Source organism: Ailuropoda melanoleuca, chromosome 5, assembly GCF_002007445.2.
Source record: "Ailuropoda melanoleuca isolate Jingjing chromosome 5, ASM200744v2, whole genome shotgun sequence".
Lineage (NCBI taxonomy): Eukaryota > Metazoa > Chordata > Mammalia > Carnivora > Ursidae > Ailuropoda > Ailuropoda melanoleuca.
In genome coordinates, this window is record NC_048222.1 from 48328719 (window position 1) to 48356341 (window position 27623).

General features: G+C 48.3%; 1 protein-coding gene across 1 annotated transcript in view; it reads right to left on the reverse strand.

The window, feature by feature from the left end:
- Nucleotides 1–3110: 3110 nt before the first annotated feature.
- The window catches only part of LIPC (lipase C, hepatic type), a 155334-nt gene continuing 130821 nt past the window's right edge, over nt 3111–27623 (reverse strand). Inside the window, exons 4-10 of the mRNA XM_019809958.2 lie at nt 26920–27102; nt 26265–26382; nt 23217–23450; nt 20623–20865; nt 10564–10681; nt 8848–9066; nt 3111–3863 (exon numbers count right to left, since the gene is read on the reverse strand). Of these exons, the coding sequence (XP_019665517.2) occupies nt 3752–3863; nt 8848–9066; nt 10564–10681; nt 20623–20865; nt 23217–23450; nt 26265–26382; nt 26920–27102 (1227 nt within the window). The 3' untranslated portion in view covers nt 3111–3751. The remainder of the gene's footprint in view (nt 3864–8847; nt 9067–10563; nt 10682–20622; nt 20866–23216; nt 23451–26264; nt 26383–26919; nt 27103–27623) is intronic.

The following is a 27623-nucleotide window of genomic DNA, read 5'->3' on the forward strand; positions in this document are numbered from 1 at the left end:
AGGCCCAGCCCCCCGGAGAGCCAACCTGGAAGAGTGGAGCAGAGGACAAGGGGACCGAGGAGCCAGAGAGGAGGGCGTAAGAATGATTGACAGCCAAGGGAGTCCCGGAGGGGCACTCAGAGACTGGGCGGAGCTAGGAAATAACTGGTGAGAATAATGGGCCTGGATAGAGAAATAAGATGCAGTTAGGCAGGGAGGAGGGAATTGAGGGGAGAGGGGAAGAGGGAGGAGGTATAAGAAAAGGCAGAGATGGGTAAAGGATGGGGTGTGGGGGGGCCATTCATCTCGTCCTGGGATTGGAGCCGAAGTATGCCGCACCCTGTAAGGCTAGCAGGTAGATGACGACGCTTGGGATTGCCTTCTTGCTTCTTGTTCTTGCTTGTCTCTGTCTCCCACCCATCTGACTTTCCTCTGATCCCGTTCTGTTGGGGGTGGGGAGGAGGCGGCATTGCCCCGGGCAGCTTGGCTTCTTGTTTTGCCTCCCGGGGATGTGCAACTTTGGTCAAAGCTTTCACAATATTTGCAGCAGCGTGATCAAGGTGAACACTGAGGACAGTCAGCTTTGCTGTGGAGAGTGCATTCATTTCGAATGAATGGAGTGATTGTTTCCTTCTCCTTGACTTCAGACACCTCAAAGAGCCCAGCTGCAGTGTAATCGACGCTCCTCTGTCTCTTCCCTCCTGCTCTCTTAGAAGTAAAAGCACAAACAGGCTTTTGCCTGAAAGGCAGGATGCCAGTGTTATCTTTCCTGAGTGGGCTCATAAATACAGATTCTTTGGAGAGAGGTGCATATAATCAGTGCACGAGCCAGCATTTTGCATGTGCAATGAACAGATGTGGCTGCATTATTCAGTTTCCCTATTTGACTTCCCTACCAAGATATACTTCAGAAAATGGGATGTCGATGAACACATCTTCCCAAGTGAAAATAACCCATGCCAAGAGGAGTTTCGAATGTTCCAGTTAACCATTTGTCATGTCGGTTGCTTATTGAATTCTCTGCCCAAAATGTTATGACATACTGTGTCACTTCAAGTTTTCCTCCTAGAGATGAAATAATTTTTTAAAAGGTTTTATTTGTTTATTTATTTGACACACACAGAGAGAGACAGAGAAAGCGCATGAGCAGAGGGAGAAGCAGCGGCAGAGGGAGAAGCAGACTCCCCGCTGAGCAGGGAGCACGATGCGGTACTCGATCCCAGGACCCTGAGATTATGACCTGAGCCGAAGGCAGATGCTTAATCGACTGAGCCACTCAGGCGCCTCGAGATGAAATGATTTCTAATTATATTTTGTGTGAAATGATATAAATACTGAAACGCATCACACTGTAGTAGAGAAACGTTGGTTTTAACTCTGCCCTTTACCTTCTTGGGTTATTTTTTCGTATTCAAAATGTGACATTCATACCCAAAATGCGTGAATAGCATACATATGTACAGTTTAAAAAGTGGTTATAGAAATGAACACCGTGCCTCCGCCCCCCGAGTGAGAAGCCCCGTCTCGCTGGCATCTGAAGCTCTGGTGTGCCCCGTCCTCCTTCCTAGAGGTACCACGTGTCACTGTTGTGCCAGTGGTCTTATTGCTTTTAAGTTTTATCCCTTATGTATTCATCTCAAACAACATAGTTCAGTTTGGCTTGTATTAGACTGTATATATTTTTGGCGTCTTTGTGCAAACATACGAACCCATGAGCGCTCCCTTACGTTTGAGTGTATCCAGGGTGCCTCCCTGGATAGCATCACCCTAGAGTCGTCCCTATTCCTGTAGTGTGTGTGGCTTTGGTCATCTTTGCCATGGTCCATTTGTAGGAATATGTCACAGTTCATTTGTGAGTTATACTGGTGGACGTTTGGGCTATTTCCGTTGTCATGACTTCAAGGCTGATAGGAGTTTTCTTCTCCGTGTTTCCTGGTCCACGTGAGCATAGATTCTGTATGGTGTAGAGCCAAGAGTGTTTGCGTGTTTTTTTTTTTTTTAAGATTTTTTAATTTATTTATTTGACAGAGATAGAGACAGCCAGCGAGAGAGGGAACACAAGCAGGGTTGTGTGTTGTTTTTAACAAGTGTTATTTTAAATTCCTTCTGGTTCAGTTAATCATAAAACATGCCAAATCCATGCAAATGCAATTTTTTGGTAAATCTCAGTATTTTAGACATAGTGGGACATATTGCTCGTTTTACTATCATTTCTGGGCACACACATAACACTCTTTACCTAAAAGTGTGGCCAGGTACTGGAGCGCCGGGGTGGGTCAGTCGGTTAAGGGTCTGACTCTTGATTTCGGCTCAGGTCATGATCTCAGGGTCGTGGGATGGAGCCCCACTTTGGGCTCCCCACTCAGTGGGGAGTCTGCTTGAGGTTCTTTCCCTCTTCCTCTGCCCCTTTCCCCGCTCACGCTCTCTCTCTCTGAAACAAAGAAATAATAATAATAATTTTTTTTTAAAGTGAGGTTTCTGTAGGCAGGATCAGCATTCAGGACAGGAGGCAACATTGACCAAGCTCTTCTTTCTCCCTATCACCCAACCCCCAACCTTTAGTTCTATGGGTCTTTCCAAGGGAAATAAAAGCGAATTGTGTGAGACAATCTTTCTTTACTTTTTTAAAAGATTTTATTTATTTATCTGAGAGAGAGAGGGAGATCATAAGCAGGAAGGAGGGGTAGAGGGAGAAGCAGGCTCCCCACTGAGCAGGGAGCCCAGGACCCTGAGGACAGGATGTGAGCTGAAGGCGCACGCTTCACCGACTGAGCCACCCAGGCGCCCTCGTGTAAGACCACGTTAAATTGATTCCATCAGAGGAGGGCGTGGCTTGGGATTTGGCGCTTCCGGCTCTGGTTCGCCCCGCCCGCCGCAGAGCGGAACCCACGCGACGTCACTTCACGTAGCCAGCGCGCCGGCTGGGCCTTTCCTCTCTTGAGTTACTTGCAGCACATACACAAATCATGACCGCGTCTAGTGTTTCCTTCACCTGCTTTGTGATGGAATTTGCTGGTTAAGACATCATTACTTCATTTATCGGACCATTTGAAATCTGATATCTAACTCTTTGAGGTAAGTTTTCCATTAGCTTTTGGCGCAAGCATTAGTAAAAGAGAAAAAATTGTGGGTTTAGTGCAATAGTAATTTAATTGTTAAAATGACCAACTGTCCAGCTTTCATCTTGCTATTAGTAGTTTTAGGAGCATTCTACTTTTATTGGTTTGATTCCGTGAAATAATTGTATAATCTGTATGATGGCAGCTATTAGCTTAATTAGAATTTTTCTCCTTTTAGTGAGCTGAATTGTCTTAGAGCATGTGTACTTGGGGACATACGACTAGTGATTAATTGGAACTTCATTTTATTCAAACATGAGTTCTGTCATAAAGAAGCACCTTTCCAGCATGATTCAAAAAACGAATCAGAATAAACTAGGAAGGAAATATGGGGAATTTGACTTAACTGTAAAAGACATTGTAAACTAGGACAGTGGATCTAAAATGGCTCTTATTTGTACTTATATTTGCATATATTGCCATTTAATCAGAGATACAATCAGGAAATTTTTAGTTACACAAATATTTGAATACAGTTACATAATAAAGCTTCTAAAAGCTCCGTTTAGAATAGTGAAACATACTCCCCCTTTAAACCTAAACTTTGTTTAAACTTTATGCAAGATTGTTTATATTACTTGAGTTTCCAAATAAAGTAACCAATCCAGATGAGAAAAAATCATTTATTCTTCACACTAGATCTTCGTTAAAGCTCATCTGATCTTCTTCTTCAGTTTTTTAGAGTTCATGTCACATCTCACAAAGGTTTTCTCCTGGGTTGGGTGGAGCTGTAGGCCATCCATGTTTTCTGAGCAAAAGGTCATGCTGTGTAGAAAACAGAGCAAACACAGCATTAACTTTTAGATGCAGCTTATTGAAGTGTTTCATCCTTTGCAAATAAAAACTCAATTTATGTGATGCATGCTATTTTTTTAAAAAATTGGATTCTTATGTGTACATGTATTTTCAGAACTTCAGAGAAAAATAAAACCCAAGCCAGTGAAAGCAATCAGTGTAAAGCCGCTTCCCGGGGCTCTGCACTGGGGTGATTGCAGCTCAGTAAGAACAGAAAGTCCTCGGGGCAGTTCTCCTTTTTTCTCCCCAACCACAGCTCATCAAAGATTTGAGGGTAACTATTGTTCCTTTCACTGCATTGCCCTGACTCCAGGGCAAACATTCGCAGTCTCAACTGTTCCTCACAGGGCAGGCTTCTCTCCGCAGCCTTCCTTCTTTGGACAAGTTCCAGTTTGTCAGTGCTGTTCTTAAAGGTCCCTGGGCACGAGGCCACTGTCACCAGCCTCTACTGGGCTCAGCCCTGTAAGCCCAGCCCCTTCCTCTTATTGGTGCAGATGCTGTCCGGCGAGAGAGGACATCACTCTGTGTTTTGGGTCTCTGTTGGAGACCAAGCCTTACACTGCTTTCACTGCTCTGCTCGGTAGCTTGGACTGAGCTGCTGTTTTGTGTTGCTAACTTGCATGTACTAGGAAAAAAATTATCAATAGTCACAAAGAATTCTAGTTTATAGCTTTTCTTCTTTCTTCTTCTTTTGTTTTTTTGTTTCCTTTTTTATGTTTGTTTATTTCTTTTGTATTGCATCTAAGGTCAAGTCTTCATTAAATCAGACTTTTTAAATTAAAATAGTGTATAAGTCAGATGGAGAAAGACAAATACTGCAGGATATCACTTATACGTGGAATCTACCCCCCCCAAAAAAAGTAAAATTCATAGAAACAGAGTAGAAAAGTGGTTTCCAGGGGCCAGGGGAGGGGAAGATAGGGAGAGGTTGGTAAATGAATATGAACTTTCAGCTATAAGATGAATAAGGTCAGAGGATCTAATGTAAAACAGGGCGACTATAGTTGATAACACTGTTATATACGTGACGTGATGGGTGTGTTAGATAACTGGGTGGGGCGAGCTGTTTACATGTATACGTATATCAAATCACAGTGATGTACACTTTAAATATCTTAATTTTAATTGCCAATTATATCTCAGTAAGCCTAAAATTTAAAAAAGCTAAAATTAAAAAACTATGAATAGTTTGTGAATGCAATTTTGAAAAATTCAAATGGTAAAGAAGTTAATGAAGTCAAATACTAAAGGTCCTCTTTGCCATCACCCTTCACCAATATCATTCCCTTCCACTTTCCTGGTTTGGTTTATGTCTCTCCAGACCTATTTCTTTTTCTTTTCTTTCCTTCTTTCCTTTTTTTTTTTTTTTTAAGATTTATTTATTTATTTGGGGGGGCAGAGGGAGAAAGGAACCAGAGAATCTTAAGCAGACTCCCCATTGAGCGCAGATCCCCATGTGGGGCTCGATCTCACAACCTGAGATCATGACCTAAGCCGAAATCAGGAGTCGGATGCTCAACTGATTGAGCCACCCAGGTGCCCCATCTCCAGACCTATTTCTTTGCTTTTACACGTACGTTGATGTTCATATGCAAACATAAAGAATTCTTAATAAAAGTGAGGTTATAATGTATGTATTTTTCTGACATTTTTCATTGCCATCAATCCATCAATTAATGGACTTGGAGACCCGTTCATCTCACGACATATGAGTCTGTTTCATTCTTTTTCACCTCCTGCACTATATTCCATCGTGTGCATGTACCACAGTGCATGAGGGCCATTTTCCTACTGATGGACCTGGAGATTTTCCTGATGGTTTACTATTTACAGATAGGACTGCAACAAACATTTTTGTACACGTTTGCTTTTTGTGGCTATTTTGAGTATTTCTCCAGGATCGACACCTAGAGTTAAAATTCTGTATATTATGTATATTTAAAATTTTGATAATGTAAGCTCCATGAGACTGAGGCCTTTGTCTCTTCTGTTCCCTGCCTGGTGGCTACAACAGTGCCTGGTATAAGCTAGGTGCTCACTAAATGTTAAGTTGTTGAATGAAATTCTGCAGAAGCTCTGTAATTTGCACTCCTACAAGTAGTGTATGAGATTGCCTGTTTCTCCACATCTTTATCAACTCTCGATGTTGTCTGTTTTTTAATTCCTGCCAAGCTAATGGGTGACCAGAGATAATTTCATTTATTTTTGTCTTGCATTTATATGATTATGTGGACATTGAACATTTTCTCATTATGTGTAGCTGATCGCTTTGCATGTCCTGCTCTAGAACCAGTGTTTTCTGTCCTGCCTCTTCAACCACAACAGGCCCTCTCATCCCTGACTTTGTGCCTCTGAAGGAGAGAATCACCGCTCATGGAGTTCCTCCCGTGGAGGCACAGAGTGAGTTCCTTCACCATTTTTGTGCCTTGTAGTTAGCAGAGAGATAAAGAGTGTGAGGTTGCATGTTTGCATCCTGGCTCTGGGATTATGGTTTGTAGAGGGACTCAAAAACTGGTAGTTTGTCATTGGTCTCAGAAGATACATATTACAAACTCCATTTATCGCTGAAGAACTGAGTCTCCGAGAGGTGCAGTTAGTGTCCAAGGCTCCAGGGGGGTGAGCGGCAAGTGGAACTGGAGCTTAGTGCTGGCAGATGCCGGCCATCGGAGTCCGCCTACTGTATTGCTCTGCGCACTGCCTGTCTCTCTGGGATGGCCTGGCCTCCCCACCGCGTGTTGCGGGCAGCCCCATGGAACTGCTGTCTTCCTTCCAGGCTTCCTAGACCATGCAGTGCTAGACCTTCACTTATGCGAAGTGTGGTCTGTGCGCCAGTAGCGGCCGCACCTGGGAGCTTGTTAGAGATGCAGGATGTCCGGCCCCACCCCACCCACGTTTTAATTGCATTTTAACACGATTCCCGGATGACTCGCGGACGTGTTAAGGTTTGAGAAGCACCGGGAAGGAGCATGTTATTAGTAAAATTAGTGCATCTTGTTTTCCTAATCATGTCCTGGAATTTCTTTCTGCCAAGGGCCACACTCAGATTTGTGTTTGTTTGTTTGTTTGTTGTGTTTTTGGTCTCCCCCAGTGGTGCCTCATGCTGTGAAGGCACACAGGAGCCACTGAGTACTTGCAGCTGAAAAAGCTCCAGGTCCCAGCAGCCCGCCTCCTTTTTCAGCACGTACTCCAGCTCCGAGGAAGGGTCTGATGTGCAGATATAGGAGTGCTCGGCCCTGAAACTCTGCTGGTTTAGACTAAGGAAAGTCAGATTCACGGGGCCAAGATGAACGGAGGAAGGAACTCGTGGGAACAGTGCACGGGCAGCAAAGGGGCAAGGCGCAGCCAAACCCTGAGTCAGATCTGGGCTTGGACAATTATCAGCAATGCCCCCGAGCTGTGTCAGTTCTGTGAGCCCCTGCTTCCTCATCTGCACAGCCAATACTACCCATTTCCGAGCATCATTGGGAAGAAGGTTCCATTAGACTAACCCTCTAGATGTGGTTCCGTGCCCTCTGTGCAGTGGGAGCTCTGGAGGCGCCATTCCCTCCCCTCTGCTCTTTCCTTCTTCAGAACCTTGTGCATAAGCACCAGTGAGAAGGTTGTGGCATGTTTTATACAGCCTTTCAGGTCAAGTCGCAGAGAATTGTCATGGTGAACAGCCACTAGGCCTGAGGAATGACCCTTGAGCTGAGGGATTGCGGGGAGGGGTAGCTGTTAGACGCAGAGCTCTTCTAAAGGGCCAGAAAGTCATGCAAGAATAGCTAAGTGTCTCAGAGGAGAGAAGCAGTTTAATTTTCTCAAATTGATCATGTGGAGAAATCTGTTGGCGGGCTGCAGAGTATGCTCTTAGTAATTGCCAGGATTTTGTATCCCAGGGAGATAAAATCTCAGAGCGCTGTTGTATAAGGGAGTTGGGGGCATAAATCCACCACTGGCCGCTCCTGGCCGTGAGCCCCGGGGGTGAGGGAGGAGCGTAGTTCAGAGGTGAGAGGCCTGCTGTTTTCCATCTCTACTGGGGACAAGCTGGAGAGAGAAATGGGCTTCCCAACAAAGGCAGGTGGGAGAGGAGAGACAAGTTTCCTGAACACGAGGGGGAGGAGGAGGAGGAAGGGTCTGGGGAAGGACAGAATTCTCCTTTCATGGGGAAGTGCAGAACTGTAGAAAAGCAGAGTTGCCATGGCAAAATATTGGGCATCCCTTTGCTGACAGGACTGAGGGGGCAGCTGGACTACCCTCTCTTTCTTTTGTGTCTTACTCTGTCCCCAACCCCTTATTGTCCCTGGGAGACTTTGGGACCAAGGGAGACATTAAATCGCACAGAGCAGAGCTCCTTAAGAATACTCCTTCAGTCCACATCAGAATTTCTTAGGGCTTTTATTAACAAATGTGGGTCCTGGGTCCCTTCACAGACCACCGTGCATCAGAAGGTCTGCAGGTGGCTTCAGGAATCCTGCATCTTTCATAAGCTCCCCAGTGACTCTTTGGCATGCTAAGATTTGAAAGGCTCCCTCACCGAATGGGATTGCGAGACTGTGATCTGGTTGAAAGCATTTCTCTAGGTGAGCAGCAAAAAGGAAAAGTCACATCTTGGTCCTTGCCACTCAAAGTGCAGTCCTTGGACTGCAGCACCCACAAACATCTCCTGGAGATCCAGCTGAATTTTGAAAAGCACTCGGCCAGTGAGGCGGTTCTCAAACTCTGAGGCAGGTAGCTCTGAACCACAGGCAGGGGGAAGAGGCTAGGCCGGGAGTCAGAAGACCTGGGTGCAAATCCTGGTCCTTCTACCCATGGCTGTGTGAACTGGGGATGGTCATTTCACCTTTCTGAGCCCCTCTGTGCCATCATTAGGACATGACAGTGCCCACTTCATGACATAAATGCAAGGGTTAATCATGGAGGTGCTGGCACGCGAAGATGCCTGATAGCTATCAGGGGAGGTTGAGTCAGTACTCACCGTTGCTGGGTTTCTCCTGCTTTGACCTTGATGGTCTTTACAACAAGGCCTGAGTACAGGGGCCTTCTGGTCCATGGGATGATGGTTTGGACCGTGTTCCAGACATTGGTCCAGACTGCCCCATTTTCCCACTTGAACTTGATCATGATCAGCTCGCCGATATCCACATCCAACGTGATAAGAAAGGAATAGGTTTTATTACTAGTAATTTCTTCATCCCTTAAAGATACAAAAGAAATCAGACCTAGTTTATTTGTAACAGCAAAGTCACGGTGGACACATTCAGGCGGTGTTGGGTTTGCCTGAGTGACTTGGGAAGGTCTTTTCTGCTGGATTTTCCAAACTGCTGTGGGACATACTATTAATAGAAACAGCAGTGAGTGGGCCAGACCACTGATACTGGGAAAACATGATTTTCTGGGTTAGCATAGAAAGAGGCTCCGAGAGTTCTGCCATAATGAATCTGGTAACCCTGTTGAACTCAGGCTTCCTAGCTTCTACATGAACAAATCAGGAAAACTGCCCTGAACTGGGCAGTTCAGCTCCCTGGAGGTTTGTAATATTAACACAGTAGAGCCACCCCATACTCATCTCCCCACTCATGCTTTTTTTCCCCCCAGTACAAATAGAAACAACAAAGTTTAACAGTAAGAGAAAACCTACATGTTAAAGGGATGCACCAATTTGGAGCAAGATTTAAATGCAGATCCTTAAGCATCGTTAGCAGCTTTACTCACTAGTCTCTCCAAGACATTAACACGTCCCAGCGCTGGCTGAGTAGCCGAATGCCCTCTCCACGTGGGAGCTATTCCCCAGGAGAGATCTGGGACAGTGCAAAGGTAACACCGGATTTAGGGAGAGACAGGTGGACGAAGGGTTCCTTTGCGCGGCTCATCGGACTCTTCCTGCAGGATGTTGTGAAGGATTGCTTAGGAATCCATCCGCCCTGCTAGGCTGTGAGCATCCCAGGGCTGGGGTCCTCTCTACCTCTGACGCAGAGCACTGACTAATACTTGCTGAACGATGGAATCAGTGTGGTGACCAGAGATCGAAAGCTCGGGGAGACCTTCTGGAAGCGGAGGACTATCCCTGGAGTGGGCGGAGGGCTAGCGTCACTTCCCAGGAAGAGGCCACACTGAGGGTCGAGATGCAGAGAAAAAGCCTCTTTCTGATCAGGAAGGCTGGGGAGCCTCCGAGGGAGGCATGAGGCCGCTGTTCGCGTTGTGAGCAGGTGTGTAACAGGGCAAAGGACAGATGGGCAGGCTGACTGAGATGGGAAATTTGTGCCAAGTTGAAACCAGTTTTATTTCTGGGTTATAGTTTTCAGAACTCACTGGAAAGGAGCTCAGGGCCATCCTGCAGACACCTGCTCCAGCCTTCCCAGCTCCTCCGGCCTGGCTCTTCTTCCTGCACTGTGGACGACGGACTTTGCCACCTCTGGCTTCCCTCTCCCCTCAGCTCACCTTACACTGAACCCATCGTAAACACAGGTAATTTCACCATCAAGCAATCTGTGGGACCGGGTGAGGCTGAGGAGGGATGACAAGGTGCTGGGTTTGGGGGGGACATCCACCTGACAGGTGTTTGGGACAGTCATATGGGCTGAGAAGAGTAAACTATGTCGGGCCTGGCCCCTGAAAAGTGCGGGGTCCGTTGAGACCCTGTGAGAAGTAGTAGTGCGTCATCACCATAGACGGGGCTGCACCTTATACTCACAGAGTGATGGTAATTTTCTGGTTTTCCTCTTTTGTTCCGTGGAGTGTCATAGTAAAAGTTGGTTCTACTGGCTTCTCAAGGTGGTTGATGAACTGGATCTTGAACTGGTAATGATACACTAAAGAGAGGAGGGGGAGGGGGAGAGGGAGGGAGAAAGAGAATTTAAATAGGATTTTTTTTTAATTAAAAATCTCATATTTTTAAAATTTAAAAATGCAGAGGGAGAAGTCTGGATGGATAGATACCAAATTTTGTTTCCCCCCGATGGAGAGATTATGAACGCTTTAAATTTTTTTCTTTTTGCTTCTCAGTCTGCACGAAATGTTTACAGAGGGCGTATGGTGTGTTGGTAATATCATAAGAATTATCTAACAGAAGAAGGCAGGATAGGAACATGGTATACCTAGCATTTTCACCCATTTCTGGGTACAATCCTGTTGGACTATTCCGTGTATTTGGCAAGAGTTCCCTTTCATAAATTGAAGGATATTATCACTTTTAGGCACCCGACAAAGGCAAGAGAACGCATTGCAATTTTTAACTTTTGCTTCTGTTTGGTGGGGTCTGTTTTGGGCTGCACAGAACACTGGTTCAGGAGCATATGCCCCAATGACCACATCTCTATATTCTGGGGCCATTTCTGGGCACTAGCCCTGTGGGGCTCAACAAGCACATTCTCTGATGGAAATAAGACACCTCTAGTTCTAGCACTTGGGCCTAAAATGTTTCCATCTTATCAGATGTTCAGAGTGTCCCTCTACTGGGTTGTGTAGGAGAGGGTAACTTACTTTACTCTTCTTTACCTAGATACAGTCTATATTTAATTAAAAGCAAATCGCTTACTATTACACACGTATTACTAAACACTTTACACTGCTTCTTCTCATTCACTCATCATAAGAACCCTACGAGGTATTGTTGTCATCAACCCCATTTTATAAATAAGAAAACCGGGGCCCAAGAAGGGAAGGGACTTGTTCAAGGTCACATAGCAGAGTCTGTCGCTTAGCCTGGGCCTATTGCTAAGGCTCCTAGGATGGCCTTGACTTACGCTGTGTTGTCACACCAACCGTCTATGGGGCTGTTCTTGCAATTACCCCACTTCATTCCAAAATGAAAGGACTGCTTGGACTTCTGTCTCATGCTGTCTCCAGATTCTCTACGTGCCTGTACTGTTTTAGTTCCAAGATGGCAAACAGGTTGCATGTGGGATGCCAATTCCGCTTAATCAACTGGACCGCCCAGAGCCCTATGTGGAGACGGGTACCGAGGCTACACCCAGGCTCTTGGAAGGACTGGTGTCTGCGTCGGGCAGAGGAGAGGGATTTATGGGATGCTTGCTCTGTATTTGCCTTTCCTGTTCTAGGCAATCCACTAATCCTGATACAGTGACTTCCATGATGTAGGTGTCTACCACACCTGGTGGGATGAATGAACCGAAAGTTGGCTTGGGGGTAACACGGTGTGTATTACCATTTAGCAAGATGGAAGCCGCTTCTGAGAATCCAAGACCTGCGTTTCAAGCTGTGTTGCAGGAGAATTCCCACGAGAAAGCATAGATCACGGTACTAGCCCCTCGTTCATCCATCCCATACACCCGGCACGTGGAAATTCGTCGTCTTCATGAGGCAATCTACTACCTACCAAATGCCCCATGGCCGCGGGAGGTTGGTCGCTACACACGAACCCAGCAGCAGCTGCTACGGGTGGCATGCTGCCAGCGCCCCAGCTGCGGTGTCCCGGGCTGCCTATTTCCCTGGCATTTTGGGTTGTTTGCACAACCCTCCCCTTTGGCCTAAACCAACCTTCTCATTTAGGTTTTGTGGTAGACTTGCTTATGAGCCTGGGGTTATCTCTTGGGTTTACTCTGAAGCACCAAAGTTTCTTTTTGTATATTTATGTTCACGGCAAGAGCCAAACACGAACAGTGGACTTTTATAGGCCCTGAATTTTCTGCTTTAGGTAGGAGCCAGCTTGGGCATCATCTGGCACCTAGCCCGGGGCCCTGTGCGTTGCAGGGGCTCAGATCCTGAAGCATGGGATAAGGTAGTTTGAGACTCTTGGGACTGTGAGGCTGCGGGTGAGAAATGAGAGAAGGGCTGTGGGCCCAGGTTCCAGAAAGTGTCCTTCAACCCTGGGTGGCCTAACATCCCAGAAGCCTCTGAGAGGCCGTATACTATTTGGGGTCTATCAAGAGAAGCCTGTCACAGGCAGACGGTGTTGTAAGTTGAACAGAGGCATAAGGAAAGGTCCTTTCAAAGATACAGGCCATAGGTGTGTGGGGCGGGGGTCGGATGTGGACAGGACGGGGCGGAAGGACTGGTCTTGGGTTAACCTCCCAATGAGGGCAGGCATCTTGCAGAATACTCAAGGACCACCTGTAGCAACCAGTTTTAATCCAGTTTATTATGTACGAATTGGAAGCCTACTGGTGCTCAGCCCGGTGCTAAAAGCTGTTGGCGACAGAGGACTTAAAGAGGGTAATTGGCAGGATGCGTGATAACAGCACTGGCTAATATTTATTTTGTTTACCTGTGCCAGGCACTTGCATCTATTATCTCATTTAATCCTCACAACAGGTGATACTGTCATCACCTCCTAGAGAGGAGGAAACTGAAGCACCGAGAAGTTAAGTGACCTTTCCAGTATCACACAGCTCATAAATAGCATAGCTGGGATGTAAGCCCAGGCCACCTGGCTCCAGAACTTGAACTTTTAAGTGTTTGTAGCTGGGACCACAGATTTATATACCCTAAGGAAAAAATTGAAGGATGGAGAGAGATGTAAGTTCAAGAGTGTCATAACAGAACTGTTTAACTAAAAATCAATCAGCAACACCTGAGATAGTCACCAGTTGGAGAATGACTATGGACTGACTAATTCAGGACAATTATGAGAACTACCATTTAGCTTTTTATCGTGTCCCTGACACTGAGCCCAATTGCGTCACGTATTTATCTCATCTCTCTTTACAACAACTTTGTAAGGTGCCCACTTTATCCTCCCTCTGCATCATTTTACAAATGCAGAAGCTGATCGGGGAAAGTTAAGGAACTTGTCCATTGTTATGCAGCTAAGAACTGGGGAAGCTACAATTAGACTAGAGTCTGCTGATTCCGAGTTCATATTCCCAAACATGTGATTTACTCTTATGAAGTCATTAAAAGATATTTTTGGAGCAATTTCAATCCTTATGAAAGAAGTGGAAAAAAACCCCAAAACAACCCCACACAATAACCAGGATACAAAATTGCATGTCTAAGACGAAACCGACTTTATAAAACAGAATGTGCAGGAGGGGGATTCATAAAAACCTAACAGTGCTTATCTTTGGAGAGGAGAGAGGGGTCATTTTTATGTTTCTTTACACTTTCCTGCAAGTTCCGCATTTTCTACAATATGCCTGTATTCTAATTAGACTCTTATTAGAAAAAGAAAAAGCTTTAAAAAGTATTAGAATAGAAAACAAGAGGACCAGAAGCCACCAGAAGCCTCTCAGACGAGCTTGTAGCTGGGAAGCAGGGTCACTTCTGTGACTCTTGTCCCTCTCTCTTCTTGGCTCGTAGGCATCAATGTCCATGTCTTCTCTCCCAGAGGGCAGTCTCGGTGTCCTATTAATGCTCCTATCAGCACGAGTCCCACCATGCACCGTGCACCAAGGGGTCTTCAGGGGCTCTTTGCGTGAAGATAAGGCAGGACATGTGCTGCATTCAAGACCCTAACTGCAACTGGGGATCTCCATTTGTGGAGACCCTACTATGCTCCAGGCTACATACTAAGCATTTTGCCTACCTCCTTTTTGGTCCTCATCACAAGACCAAGTAAGGCTAGGGCTCCGTGGTTTTCCTTCCTCCTGCCCACCCTCTGGAAGGAGTCCCGTCCACTTCCTTGAGCTGGCCTTGGCCAGCAGAGTCCTGTTTTCTCTTAGCCCGGGGGTGTCAGATACTCTGGTGGGTCACAGACAAGGAAGCAGAGATTTGGACACGTGTCCAGGGTCACCCAGAGAGGTGCAGGTGGAGCCGAATTTGAACCCAGGGGTCTGTCTGGGTTCTAAGATCCCCTTCCCACTGTCTCTTGGGTTCTGGTTCCGCAAGCTGAATCAGCCCTTTGAAAGCAAATGGCAAAACCTCGGCCCCTGAGGAAGGGCTGCCGTCAAAACCTTCTTGGAATGAAGCCACCAAGACAGAGTGCCTGCCAGCCCTCACCCGCTGACATCCCTCCTGGGCCATCGCCTCAGCACATTCTTCCTGCCTGTCCCCTGAATGCCTAGCCCCTGAGTGGGGACAAATGTCTCACATGCCTGCGCCGGAGATGGGAGATGGATTTTTGTCTTCCTTTGTTCTTAAATCGTGAGTAGGAGATGGATTCCCACGTCCGAGATGCCACGGTTCCACAATTCTGGGGGAAGGTATAAAATCCAAGGGTCTGCTTGCCAGGACCCGTTTAGCTTCCCATCCTTTGAATGAGAATTACCTGGCTTCCTGCAGAGTCTCCCCGGGGCGGGGCCTGTGCAGGAAGTTGGAACCCCCAAAGGTGCAGGAGTGGTGAGGGGCCCGAGTCCCCTGGCCTCCCAAGCACTCCTGAAAGATGTGGAGGGGCACAGGGATGGGGGATCAGGGCACCCTTGTGTCTGCAAAAGCCCGGATGTAGAACTAAGCAGGTTGATGGCACAGGCAGTCCCAAATTACTTGCACTAGGAAAGTCACTTTTCGGGAGAGAACTCTTGAAATCACATAATTTTTGTAAATATAAAAGAGCCTTTCATACTGGGAACTAATTAGATGTTCTTATTTTGGATTTTTGTGTTTTTCTTTAAAAGAAAACGAGACAATTTGCCTATCATTCCCTCTCCCTGCCCCCCCAGGACAACGACGCTGTTACAAAGATTAAGGAAAAAAGTGGGAGTAATTTTGCTCACTTTCCCTCATGACATGTTTAATAAGGACTTTAAAAAATGATTTAGGAAAAATGCCTTTGATCCTGTGACTGCAAAGGGGCCAGCCCAGTGCATTCCTTGGTTCAGGCAGGAGAAATTATTTTAGGTCTTAAAGATAAAGAGCATGAAATGGTCCATTAACCCTGAATGAGATCAGGCAAATGCCACCTAGAGCTGAGATGTGAGGCCTCTGGAGAGTCTCCTCAAATAGAGTCCTCCTGAGGTTCAGTACCCTAAAAACACCAATTCCGATCTCATGTGAACCCCACTGGTGCCACTTAAAAAACAACTTAAGCTTCTTTTTATAAGCCAGCCACTGTAGACATTGGCTTGTGGAATTTATGAAGAGAGAATATTTTGTTTCTCCTTCTTCTTCTCCTCCCCTTCCTCCTCATTTTTCTTCTTCTTTTTGTCTCATGGGAAAAAACATTCCAGATCATTAGATACAGGCTCTGGGAGGTATTATGACTCTCTTTGCAAACATCAAAGAGGCCTTTTTCTTTCAGTGTATCGATTTTCCTTCATGAAGATGGGAGGAGTGAGATCTCTTGTGTTGTCTTGCAGCACCTAGGGCTTGTTCTTAGACATGAGATGCCTCTAACTCAAGAGGGAGGCTGCAGATTCCGGCACTGAGAGGCCTGAGGGTGGCACTGCGCAGGGGTCACCCCGCGAGGTGGTTTTGGAAGGAGGTATATTGTGCAGCCATGTGCTCACGTTGGCGGCCATATTTGGGCTTCACAGCACCATGTATGGGACACCCCGACGTGCTTCAGAACGAGCCTCTCCTAAATGTGCCACTTTGGCACGTGGGGTATTTTAAGTGGAAGACAATCAAGGCCCAAAGGACTCAGGAAGAGCTTTTTGCCTCCCATTTATCTGCCTCTAAGAATTTAGATCAGGGCCTAGTCCAGGAAGAGAGCTCCCCCCACAGATAGCTGCAGAATCTGGGGGATGAGGGGTGGTAAGTGGGGGCTCCTGGCCTGTTTGCTGATTCCACTCTGTGCCCCATGGTCTCTGCATGGTGTGACAAACATTCGTTTCCCAAACGTTTGCTCTTCCCATCTTGCTATGAACTAACTTCCTTCTCTTTGAAGCCCCACAGCCCCACCCCCTTCCCTTTAGCTCAGGATGGCAGATAGGCCTCAATGGCCTGACTTCTTTGAACCTCTCACAGCTCTGTGAGGCTCTAATACACGTGAAATTAAAATTTGCTCTTGTTAATCTGTTTTAGATGAACTTAATTAATAGGTCAACCAAAAGAACTAGAAAGGGTAGAAGAAAAATTTTTCTCGCCTGTACCCTGATGTCATGGGACTGGACGTTTGCCTCTTCTGTGGCCTCTTCTGCTAGGGGTGGGATTGGGGGAGTGTGTGTGTGTGTGTTTGTGTGTGCATGTGTGTGTGTTGTAGAGTGTTGTGCTGACTAGCGTCCTGCTGCCCACTGTCTGTGCCCGTAGGTGCCTCATGTGGGAGGGCAGTAAGAGCCCTCAGGGCCTGGAGTCCTCTCTCTGCCACCCACCACCATGTGGTCGTGGGCACTCATAGCCTCTCTGAAGCTCAGTTTCCTCATGTGTAAAATGGGCATCGAGAGCACTCTAACAGGGTGGGCGTGAGGATGTGACGCGATGGGACGGCACGTATAAAAGCGCCCAGCTTCTAGAAGGTGTTAACCCAGTGACACCTATTCCCTTCCTATGTACCGAATTGACCAGGCACGGTTCTGAGCTGCACCCCACAGGTGCCAATTTTAGTGGTTCACCCCCATGCTCATCCACACGCCATCACTCTGTGGCTGAAGAAACTGAGACCTGCATAGGTTTTGTCACTAGGTCAAGGTCACATATATGAAGTTGGCAGCAAAGCCCAATTCTGGACACTTCCTAGTCCCAATCCCAATCCCTGTCTCTACTACACCCAGGACGTTTTCTGGACCTCTTCTGGAAATTAGCAAAAACCTTCCAAAGAAGTAGTGGAGGAAAGTCAAAGACAGATTCCCCCAAGTCAGGGTCTGGTTGGTTGGAAAACCAGAAGGAAAGAGTACTCAAGCAAGTTCCCCTAGGTGGGATGAGGCTCCCAGATTGGTGAAGGCTCTTCTTGAAAAAGTGAAAATAGAAGTGGGCAATAACTGCCTTGCGGTACTCTCCCAGTGGGCACTGGGCTCTGCTTGTAGAAAACAGACCCTTTGATGGTTTCGTTGAAATATCTTAGGAGCCAGAGGCACGAGGGCTAAGTTAATCACCCTTTGTGAAGCTACAATCAGGAGGCCGTGTTTATCTTGCCCAGCCAGATCCTGAACTAAAATATATCATACAATTAGATGTTCTTGAAAAATATGAATTATGGGTTCTCTGTAACCAGGCCTGGGCAAGTCCCTTCTTTTAAGAATCTTGTAAGTATTCATCACATGCCAGGGAAATACGCTTGGAGGGCCCAAGTCAGAGATGCTCATGACCATGATGGGTGGAGAAAGGTGTAGTTATGGGGACCTAGATTAAAGGCCTTGCGCCAGTACCGTCAACAGAACTTTCGGTGATGAGGGAAGTGATCCATTTCTCTCCAATATGGCAGCCACGTATCTGAGCACTTGAAAGGTGGCTAGGGTGATTGGGGAATCGAATGTTTGATTGCATTTAATTCTAAGTAATTTAGCTAGCCGCAGCTACCATACTGGGGGACACAGCATTATCCAGATTGCAGCATCCCATGAACAGCTGTTCCAGAATGGGTGGAGTCTCAGCTGGGGATAATTTCCTGCCATACCCAGGGTAGCTTGACGTGACTCCAGGGACGCTACTCTCCACCAGTGAACAGATTAGGATTTTGCTCACTGGAAGGATTGACGCAGAATGGGGGAGAATTTGGAAGGCCCAGACAAGGGGAGGGGGCAGTGCCGGTCACAGCTCAGCATAGAGCCTCTGTTACGGGCTGGGATGGGTTCTGACCAGTTTCAGGCAGTCCTGACTGCCTGGATTGCCTCCATGTCACTGGCCTTGGGGGTCCCAAGCACGTCAGAAGAGTCTGGAGCAAGATGAATCATTGGCAATAAAGACACCCGAGTGTTGTCTCCAAGGGACCCCCTGCCTGTCCTGGGATGGCGCTGAGCATGTACGTGTGGGGCGGGGGCTGGTCTCCAGTGAGCCCGGTGAGGTAGGGACTGACTATTCTGGCTCAATTTACGTTTGAAGAATAAATGAATGGATGAACACACTGGTGTCTGGTAGCTGCTGGGGTGGGGTGGTGCTGCCCGAATGCAATTCTCTGGTCTTCCTTCGTAGGAAAGGGACCCCTGTGAATTCATACCAGCGGCGTGTGGTGGTCGGGCACCTAGGTCCTTGGCAAAAGGGAGGAACTCAGCCTGTTTGTGCCTATTGGTCTTCCTTTCCCCTCTTCCTTCTCTGCATGCTTGCCTGCCCCCCCCCATCTCCAAGCCCCCAGCAGATGTCCTCCAGCTGGACCAAGTGCCTCACTTTAGAACACCCCCAAGCTCTGGAGGGTGAAAAGTGGCTTCACTTTCTTCCCAAATGATCTCAAAGAGAAAACAAAACCTTCCCCTTCTCTCCTTCCTCCTTCATCTCCACAAACAGACAAGGGGCAGGTTCCTGAGGTTTAAAAAAAAAAAAAGAAAATCCCTCAACTAGTTGTTTGTAGGTCCAGGTCTAAATGCTGACTCTGCCAGGAATTCACTCTGTGTCCCTGGGCAAGAGATTTTCCCCCTCTGGGCCTGGGTGTCTGCGTCTGTGAACTGGCAGGGTAGAAGGGCCTCTAGCAATGCTAACATGCCATGATTTAAAGTAGATTCAGCGAAAGGTGCTTATCAGAGGGCCCTAATCACTCCAGGAGGCTGTGCCGTTTAAAAAAGTGTCTGATTGGCAGCCTGCCGTGGGGGAGCTCCCCGAGGCAGGAGCCCGTCCAAATTCCCTCGCCTGATTTCGGATGGTGCCTTCTCCTCCACCCTGAAGGGGCAAACAGCAGAGGAGGCCCACTGGCCCCCGAGGCAGGAAGGATCTGCCTTCACGGCGATGCTCTCGGAAGCTATCAGCTGCCCACAGCGGATTTCTGTCATGCCTGGGCTTCGCAGAAGGGAAATCTGGCTGGGGAGGGCAAGTTCAGATAAACAGGAATCCTGTGCTTAAAAAATAAGTCACTTGGGAACTTGAACTTGTGAGTGTGACAATAAAAGGAACACAGACCGAGAGGATGCACCTGGCTGTTGGCCTCCCTCCAGGCCGTGCGGCGGCCATGGGTGGGTCACTCCGCCCAGGCGGCGCTCCCCTCTTCTGGAAAATGAGATCGTAACCAGCCCTGCCGACCTTGCTTGGCTGTGGTGGGACCACAAAGAGGTGATGGCTGCATCTGACGTTTTGTATACAACGCTGTGCAAATGCAAAGCGGTGGTGACGACATGTGCATCTTCTGCAGCGACAAGACAAGTATTCTGGGCGGTAATAAGCCAACAGCCCAGCACCAAGCTCCTCCCGGTGCCGGGAGCATGTGCAGCGAGACAGCAAGACGCTAGATCACTCAGGAGCTGTTTCAGGGCTTAGACAGAAACGTTAATGGCAGCAGATGGCAGCTTGCTCGCTCCTGGAGGACTCGGGTTTCGGAGGAGCCTTCCTCTGCTGGCTTCAGACCCCGAAGAGGCACAGCTCCAACCTCTGCTTCAGCCCAGAGAGGGCCCGGGGCTCGCTCTCTGCCCTGAGGCTAAGGAGCTGGTGAGGCAAGTTGGAAGCCAGACTTCCTCTTTGGAGGGTCTCAAGAAGACAGTGCTACCCTGTGAGACCAGCGGATCCCAGCTTCAGAGGAAATGAGGAGCCACAGACACGGCCTGGAGCCTCTTTTTTTCCTGGAGGCTGTGAACAGGGCCGGAGAGCTCTGGGTCCCAGCTGGGGTTTGAAGATGCCTCCAGGATCTAACATCCTAGGGGACCATGCAACTGGATGAAGAGAGCCTCACCCAAGGATCGCTCGAGAAAGTATCAGGGTTTCTCCTCCTGGCTCTTGGCAGCCAGGTGGACACGCTCTTGGGAACAGAGAGAGAGAGAGGCTGTGTGGACATCGCCGTCTGGACTCTGCGGTTTCAGAGACACTGAAAGAGCAGGGCAAGCCCCCCCACCCCTGCACTCACCTTTGAAGGGGGACTGGGCGCGCGTGGCGAGGAAGAGCCTCTTGCTTTTGCCCTGCCGCTGCTGGCGGATGTGGTAGCCCAGCGTGTTGCAGCGGCCCCGCTTGCAGCCCAGGCACAGGCCCTGGCTGAAGCTGGCCATATCGCTGCACTGGTAGGCCATGCTCGGCTGGCTGGCGTGCAGCAAGGAGTCGACGAAGAGGTGCACCGACCGCTCGTGGGAGCACTTAAAGGTCTGAGTGATGGCTGGAACACAGGGCAAGAAGCATGTTAGCGCCCCTCGATTTTCCGAAGTATCCTCCACTTGAAGGATCGTGCACAGATTAGAGGCTCGTTGGGAAGGAGGGGTGGAAGGACAGAGGCTGGCCCGCTGGTGACTGAAAACGCCAGGAGTGGACCCTCAGTCACGTGGTGGAGAGGCATCACCCCAGGCACCGTGGGTCTCCTGAGGGCCCCCCCCACCCAGTGTTTTAACTGGAAGCCTAAGTCCCTAAGAAAGTACTGCATTATTTAAGAAAACAGGGTACTGTGATTTATGTAAAAAAATAGTTTTGTCTTAAATGGCTAAAAATGTGCAAGTGCAGATGGCTTGGGTTGAGTTAGCTGGAGCAGGCTCATGTGGAATGTCTCTTTTCTTAACCCCTCCAGGTGAATGAGAGCCAAGGTCCTTCTGGGGCTCAGCCAGTGGTCTGGTGAAAGCTAAGTCCTCTCCCACAACGTCTGCCCTCTGTCCTCAAGCAGCCATTGCCTCCAATGGGTTTCAATCCCATTTCACCACCTGTGAAACCAGGAAGGAATTGGCTTCTGGAAGGATACATCCTGGTGACCAGGCGTGCATGGCCTATCCCAAAACGGCAAGGTTAGGAAGTTTATCTACCATGAATTTTTGACCTTTTTTTGGTTTCAAACTCTCCAAATCTTAACCTCATCTTTAATAAATTATTCTCAAGGATGTTGAAGAACCACCACAAGGTATGTAAAGTTTCTAACGTGAAGGTACAGCACAGGTGACTTTGCCAAAAGCTGTTTTCCCCAGTGTGTGAAGGCCAAATGCCAAGATTGGCCGCCTCGCTCTTGGTCTCGTGCTGCGTTTGTTGAGCACCTGCCATGAGGCGGGTACGATGCTGAGCGCTTTCACTCGTCTGCTTCCTGAATCGCTCCACAGCCCCTTGAGGCAGCTGTTCCAGAAGAGAAAACTGAGCTTCACAGGCATTCACTAACTCATTCCAGCTCACCTAGCCTGGTGGGGTTGGGGTGGCAAAGCAGTTACCAAATTACCTTCTGTTCAGGTGCTTTTCGAGAACCACCCCAGAATGGGATCGCTTTTAAACTTAAAGGTGAAGAAAACCCAGAAAAACCACACCAAAATTGGGCAAGCAAAATAAATGTACTTGGTTCCACCATTTTGAAGCTTCGCACGAAAGAGCAAACGGCACGAAGAGAGATGTATTTATCAGGCAACTAGTTACTCAATACCAGGCCTGTGTTGAGCTTTGCGAGGAAGTGGATCTGGGAGGAGGGCTGGTTGGTCAGCCTGCAATGGAATAGGCCCCGTGGATGACTGGAGGGGCAATGACATGAGAAGCATGTGAGGAATGATGAGGGCGAGTTCCAGAAGGTTCTCTCAGGTGCAGGTGGGTGCAAGGCTGGGAGTCCAGCCAAAATGAGATAATGTTGAGTGTGAAGGTCGTTCTGATACTGGAGAGGTGAAGGTGGTGATGTAATCACAGGAGAGCGTGTTCTCAGAGCGATTTTGGCTGATGGAGGTGAGAAGGAGGTACATGGGGTGGGGGAGGGGGTCTCCAGTTGGCTTAGCGTGAGTTGGCATGTTTTCATCAGGGTGATATTTTGTAGTAATGAGAGAGTTGGAATACCCATGGAATGCATGATTTTTGCTGACAGGCTTGTTCTTTAATCCTCTGTATGTTGTCCATGTGCAAATCAATATTTTAGTCTAGGATTTGAGAGAGAAGTGGGCTCACAACCTGGATAATGCCACAATCCAGTTCCTGCCCCGAGATAAAGGAAGTGACAAACACATGTTTAGAACTGAACTTTGAATTGGAAGAATCCCAGCAAGGTCCTGTAGGACCAGCTGATTAAAGCTCACAGGAGGGGAAGACTTACTTCCACTCTCGTCAGACCAAGGATCAAGAAGCTATCGATCAAGGCTCTACTAAGTGCATCCTCACGTGGCCCAGAATTGAGGAAGCCCCTTGGGTGTGGAAGCTTCTGGAGAAGGAGGAATAACCACAGGCATCAGGACTCTACTTGTAGAAGGGCTAGTCCCCCAGGAGAGACTTTGTTGGGTACACTGGGAGGGGCTAAGAAGTAGGGATTCCTGGTGGTGCCCCCAGCTCATTGTCAGAGCTTGGGCTCCAATGACCGCTGCCAGTTAAGAGAAGGGCCTGCTGGAGGGACCCCAGCCCTTACCACTCTCCGTCTGAGTGGGCTTGGTGACCATACACCCTGGGTTCCCGTACCCTTCCCAGAGTCCCACCGGGTTGGAGATTCACCGGTCCTGGGGGCTGCGTGTGTGTATGGGAGGTGTGTGAGCCCATGCACACTCGTGTCTCTCCCAGGGCCTTCTTTCTCACCGTTTAAGCCGTGCTTGGTAATATGTTTGTAGAGCTCTAGGAGGTGGCAGCCAGGCTGGAAGTAGCCCCCGTTGGGGTAGAAGTCATAGTGTGCTATGGGCTGTTTGATGCCCACGCTCAGGCCCACGTGCTCCCGGGTGAACGTGTGAATGGCGTCCACAAAATTGGCATCATCTGGTGAAAGACGGTCGCTGGGCGAAGATCCCTCAAACAAAGGGCCGGCGGCATCCAGCGCTAACGGGAAAGCAAGGGTAAGGGTTAGGTGGGAGCAAGGGGAAGAAAGGAGAATGCTCCTTTTAGCTTTCTGATGCTATTACACATTCATGAGCTAGCAGGAAGAAGAAAATCCTAGGGGATAATCTTTCTCTAGAAAATCTTACTATAACCTTTTCGCAGTAAAACCACAGTAATTCATGGTGCCGAAAATTAGACATGGGCTGTGCATTATCTATGGGGAAAGAGGTCTGCAGGAACTATCCAGTGGTAGAAATAAGGTTATGAGGGAATGCTTGATTTATTTAAGCAAATCAATTTTAAGTACCTCTCAAGCTACTTTCAAGAGTATCTGTTTGCATACAAAAAACCACTGTGCTTATTGTAAGTAGTTCTAACCTACCAATCAGAGAAAGAATTTATTTGCCTGTATGTTGTCAATAATTTCCCTAAACAAGCTGGCTTTTCTCCCACACCAATGTCATTTCATTGGAATGTCCGGAACAGCCTTGGGACATGACTGTTCCCGGGTGAAAATGTTGTGAGTAAATAGGACTGCTCAGAGCTCTGGTCAAGTGACAGATGCGTGTGTGCAAGACCAATGGCAGCTCCTGGCTGACGGTCGTTGGGGAGTATTTATGTGCTCAAGATTTTTCCTCTTTCTCCCTTCACCTCTCTGGAAGACCTTTTGATGTCCCACATCAACCCTGGCTTCCATCCCTGTTGGGGGTGAAGGAATTGACAGGGGGCAGTGAGAGCGCCTGTCTCCAGCTCTCATCCATAGTTACAAATGAAAGATGTCTTGTGTGATTTATATTCCATTCTTCATGGGGCTGAGTATGAGATGACAGGAGTAATTAGCTGTCCTGCTGCCTCTATCATGAGTGGGCCTGGCTAATAATGCCTGATGTGGCCCATGACACCAGCCAGAGTGGAGAGGGTGCTGGGCCTGGTGCTGCCTCTCTGTGATTCTGACTCAGCCTTCTAGGACTGGTTCCTTGCGATAGGCCTTACTGGCCTTCTTTGAAGGTCTGCTCACCCCCAGCCTATTGAGGGTTTAATCACAGAGCTGGGGGCACAAATAATGGCCTGTCAACCAGGTCTCCCCAGTTACTAGCAAGGTCAAAAAAGTAAGGATGAGGAAGTGCGTTCTCACAATGACAAAATTATTTCGTTTAAATGTCTGCCATTATTTCTTTTTTTTTTACATTAAAACCAACCTCTTCTTTGGTGAAGTAATGGTAATAGTAGATATTAGCTTCCAAAAATGTTCTTACTTGATAAAATGGGGGCATGGGGCACCCGGGTGGCTCAGGTGGTTGAGTATCCAACTCTTGGTTTTGGCTCAGGTCATGATCTCATGGGTTGTGGGATCGAGCCCCGAGTTGGGGGTCCACGCTCAGCATGGAGTCTGCTTGAGATTCTCTCTCGCTCTGCCCTTCTCCCCACTCTCTCTATCTCTCTCTAAAATAAAAAAATCTTAAAAAACAATGAAAGGTCACAACAATGCTATTCATCTTAAATATCCTTTGAATTGTTTTAGCCTGTGAAGTATTGTTTTAGCCTGTTGGGTCTTGAAGGATGAGTAGGAGTTTGGTAGGTAGACTGGGGCTGGGTGGATAAGTTGTGGTAAGACATTCTAGGCAAGGGGCGTCTGGGTGGCTCAGTTGGTTGTGTCCGGGTCTGGCTCAGGTCATGACCTCAGTGTTCTGGGATTGAGCCTTGCGTTAGGCTCCCCACTTAGTGGGAAGTCTGCTTGTCTGTCTCCCTCTATCCCCTCTTGTGCTCTCCTTCTGTCTCAAATAGATGGATAAAATCTTAAAAAAAAATAGATATTTCATGCAAAGGAAAAGGACATGCAAAGGCTCAGAAACATAGGAAGCCATGGTGTGTTCTTGTGAAGTAGAGAAAGACCTAGTTTCATGGGAGCCCAGCACTACAGGAAGAGAGCAGCGGGAGGAGAGGTCGTGGAACTCTGGAACACTATACTGAGAAGGGCCTTGTCTGGCTTGCTTTCTTTTTTTTTTTTTAAATGTATTTATTTTTAGAGAGAGAGAGAGAGCATGTGTGCAAGTGCCGGGGGAGGGGCAGAGGGAGAGGGAGAGAAAGTCTTAAGCAGACTCTGCAATGAGCACAGAGTCTGATGTGGGGCTCGCTCTCATGACCCCGAGATCACAACCTGAGCCAAAACCAAGAGTAGGATGCTTAACCGACTGCACCACCCAGGCGCCCTTGGGCTTTCTGAGTTTTATCCTGTGGATATCTGTGGGGACTTGGCTGGGGGAGAATCCGATCAGATGTGTTCTTCCAAACAGAGCTGTGGGGTAGCGTTGGGGGATGAGGTCAGTGTCAAGGAAGCCTGGGAGGAAAGGCCTTCTTGCACATCCCCAGCTCTTCCTGGGTATCTGGAGCCATTTCCAAGTCAGTGTGGAGCCCCCTCCCTCAATCCAAATGGGTCCCAGAGTAAGACTCATGTGTTTCACAAATGTGGAAACTGAGGCACAAATGTGGCCAATGTCACTGCAAATTTTGGGCTGTGATCCTTTAACTTATTCATATTGGGCTTTTTAAACTATATGGAAAAATAAATTCTTTCCTGGTTAAAAGTGTATGAAAGTCTGCTTTTCAGGTCCTATTTGGCATGACTATGCAAGGTACCCATTGGAGGAAAGGCAATAAGAGTTGCAGCTGGGATTTACTCTGAATTCTGGAGGAAAGGCAGTCTAGGACAGCGGTCACGCTTGAAACAGTGCGAAGGAGGCTGGGTGCGTGGTAATCATGGGAATGTTGCAGAAGTGGGTCCTGCTCCACGCCATCAGTTATCGGCATGGTTACCTGTAATTCTCCCAATCTTTTGCTTTCCGCTGATGTAACTGCCAGCGAATCCTGAGACATGGGCACCCAGGCTGTACCCAATGAGATGAACATTGCTTCGAGAAAATTGAGCAGATTCCTGGAAGATGGAGGCAAGATGTTTACAGGGGAGAGCTGCTGGACAGAAACCTTGTGTGGGTCCAGCTCGTTCTGGGCTCCCCCTCCTTGTTCTTTGTCCCCTTCAGCCTCCTGACCCAAACTGGCTTCTCACCTTGCTGGCGCTCACCTTTCAGGCTCAGTTACCTGGGACCCCCGCCTGGTGTTGGTGCCCCCTGCCTGCCTGCCTTTCCCAGGACACGAGCACCCTGCACAGTGCTCCTGTTCATTTCTGTGGGTTTGGTGGTGCACGGGTGTGTTTAGACCCCTTAGCACATCCAAGGGAGTGAGCATGAAAGAGAGTGGATGGGGGAGGGGGGAGGAAAACAGTTCTGCAAAACAGGGGCTCAAGCAAGGCATCTGAGGGATCCCCAATGTCCCATCTCCATGCTGTGGCCTCCCATTCCTGTGAGCTAGCTGAGTGGTTCTCCTGTCTGGGATGCTTAGGAGACCAGCTTAATTCACTGTCTAGGGAGAAGGGCGAAGAGGGGAGGGGAAGGGAGGGCGGGCCAGGCCTTACCTCCAGCCACTGGATGAGAGCCGCCACCTCCCGGCCCACAAGGCGCGCGTTGCGGACAGCTACGGTGTAGTGGCGGTAGGCCAGGCTGAGCCAGTCTGCCAGCCCCACGTTCACGGGCTGGGCCAGCCCAGACTTCAGGGCGGCCACCATCTGCCAGATCCAGTTTTCCAGGAAGCGGTCCACCTGCCGGTGGGCCCCCAAAGTAGTCAGCTTAACCGGGAGGGGACACGGGGGGCTGTACTAGTCTCTGCTTTCTCCCTGTTCACCTTTTTTTTTTTTCTTCTTTCTCAGCTCTTGGCTAATGAAGGCTGGATCCTTCTTTCCAAAAGAAAGGGCTTAACTGGGGTTTCTCGACCTTGGCACTACGGACGTTTAGGGCCAGATCCTTTCTGTTGTAGGCTATCTAGCAGCATCTCTGGTCTCTCCCAAGCAGGTGCCAGCAACACTCTCCCCCACAAGTTGCTTTGCCAAATGTCCCCTGGGGGTTCCCCCGGCCTCCAACTGAGAACCATTTTCTTAACATGCCCCTATTTTAAGAGTTTCTGAGCCTTAATGTAATGGAAGAGACTGTGTAATCAGGAGCTGAAAGCTGACCTAACTTTGAGGGTCACCTCTGCTACCTCCCCGCTCCGGGAGGCCTGCTCGGCCATGGCTTTGAATCCCAGCTCCTTCGCTCTCCTGCCCACTGTGTCTGCTCACTTTGA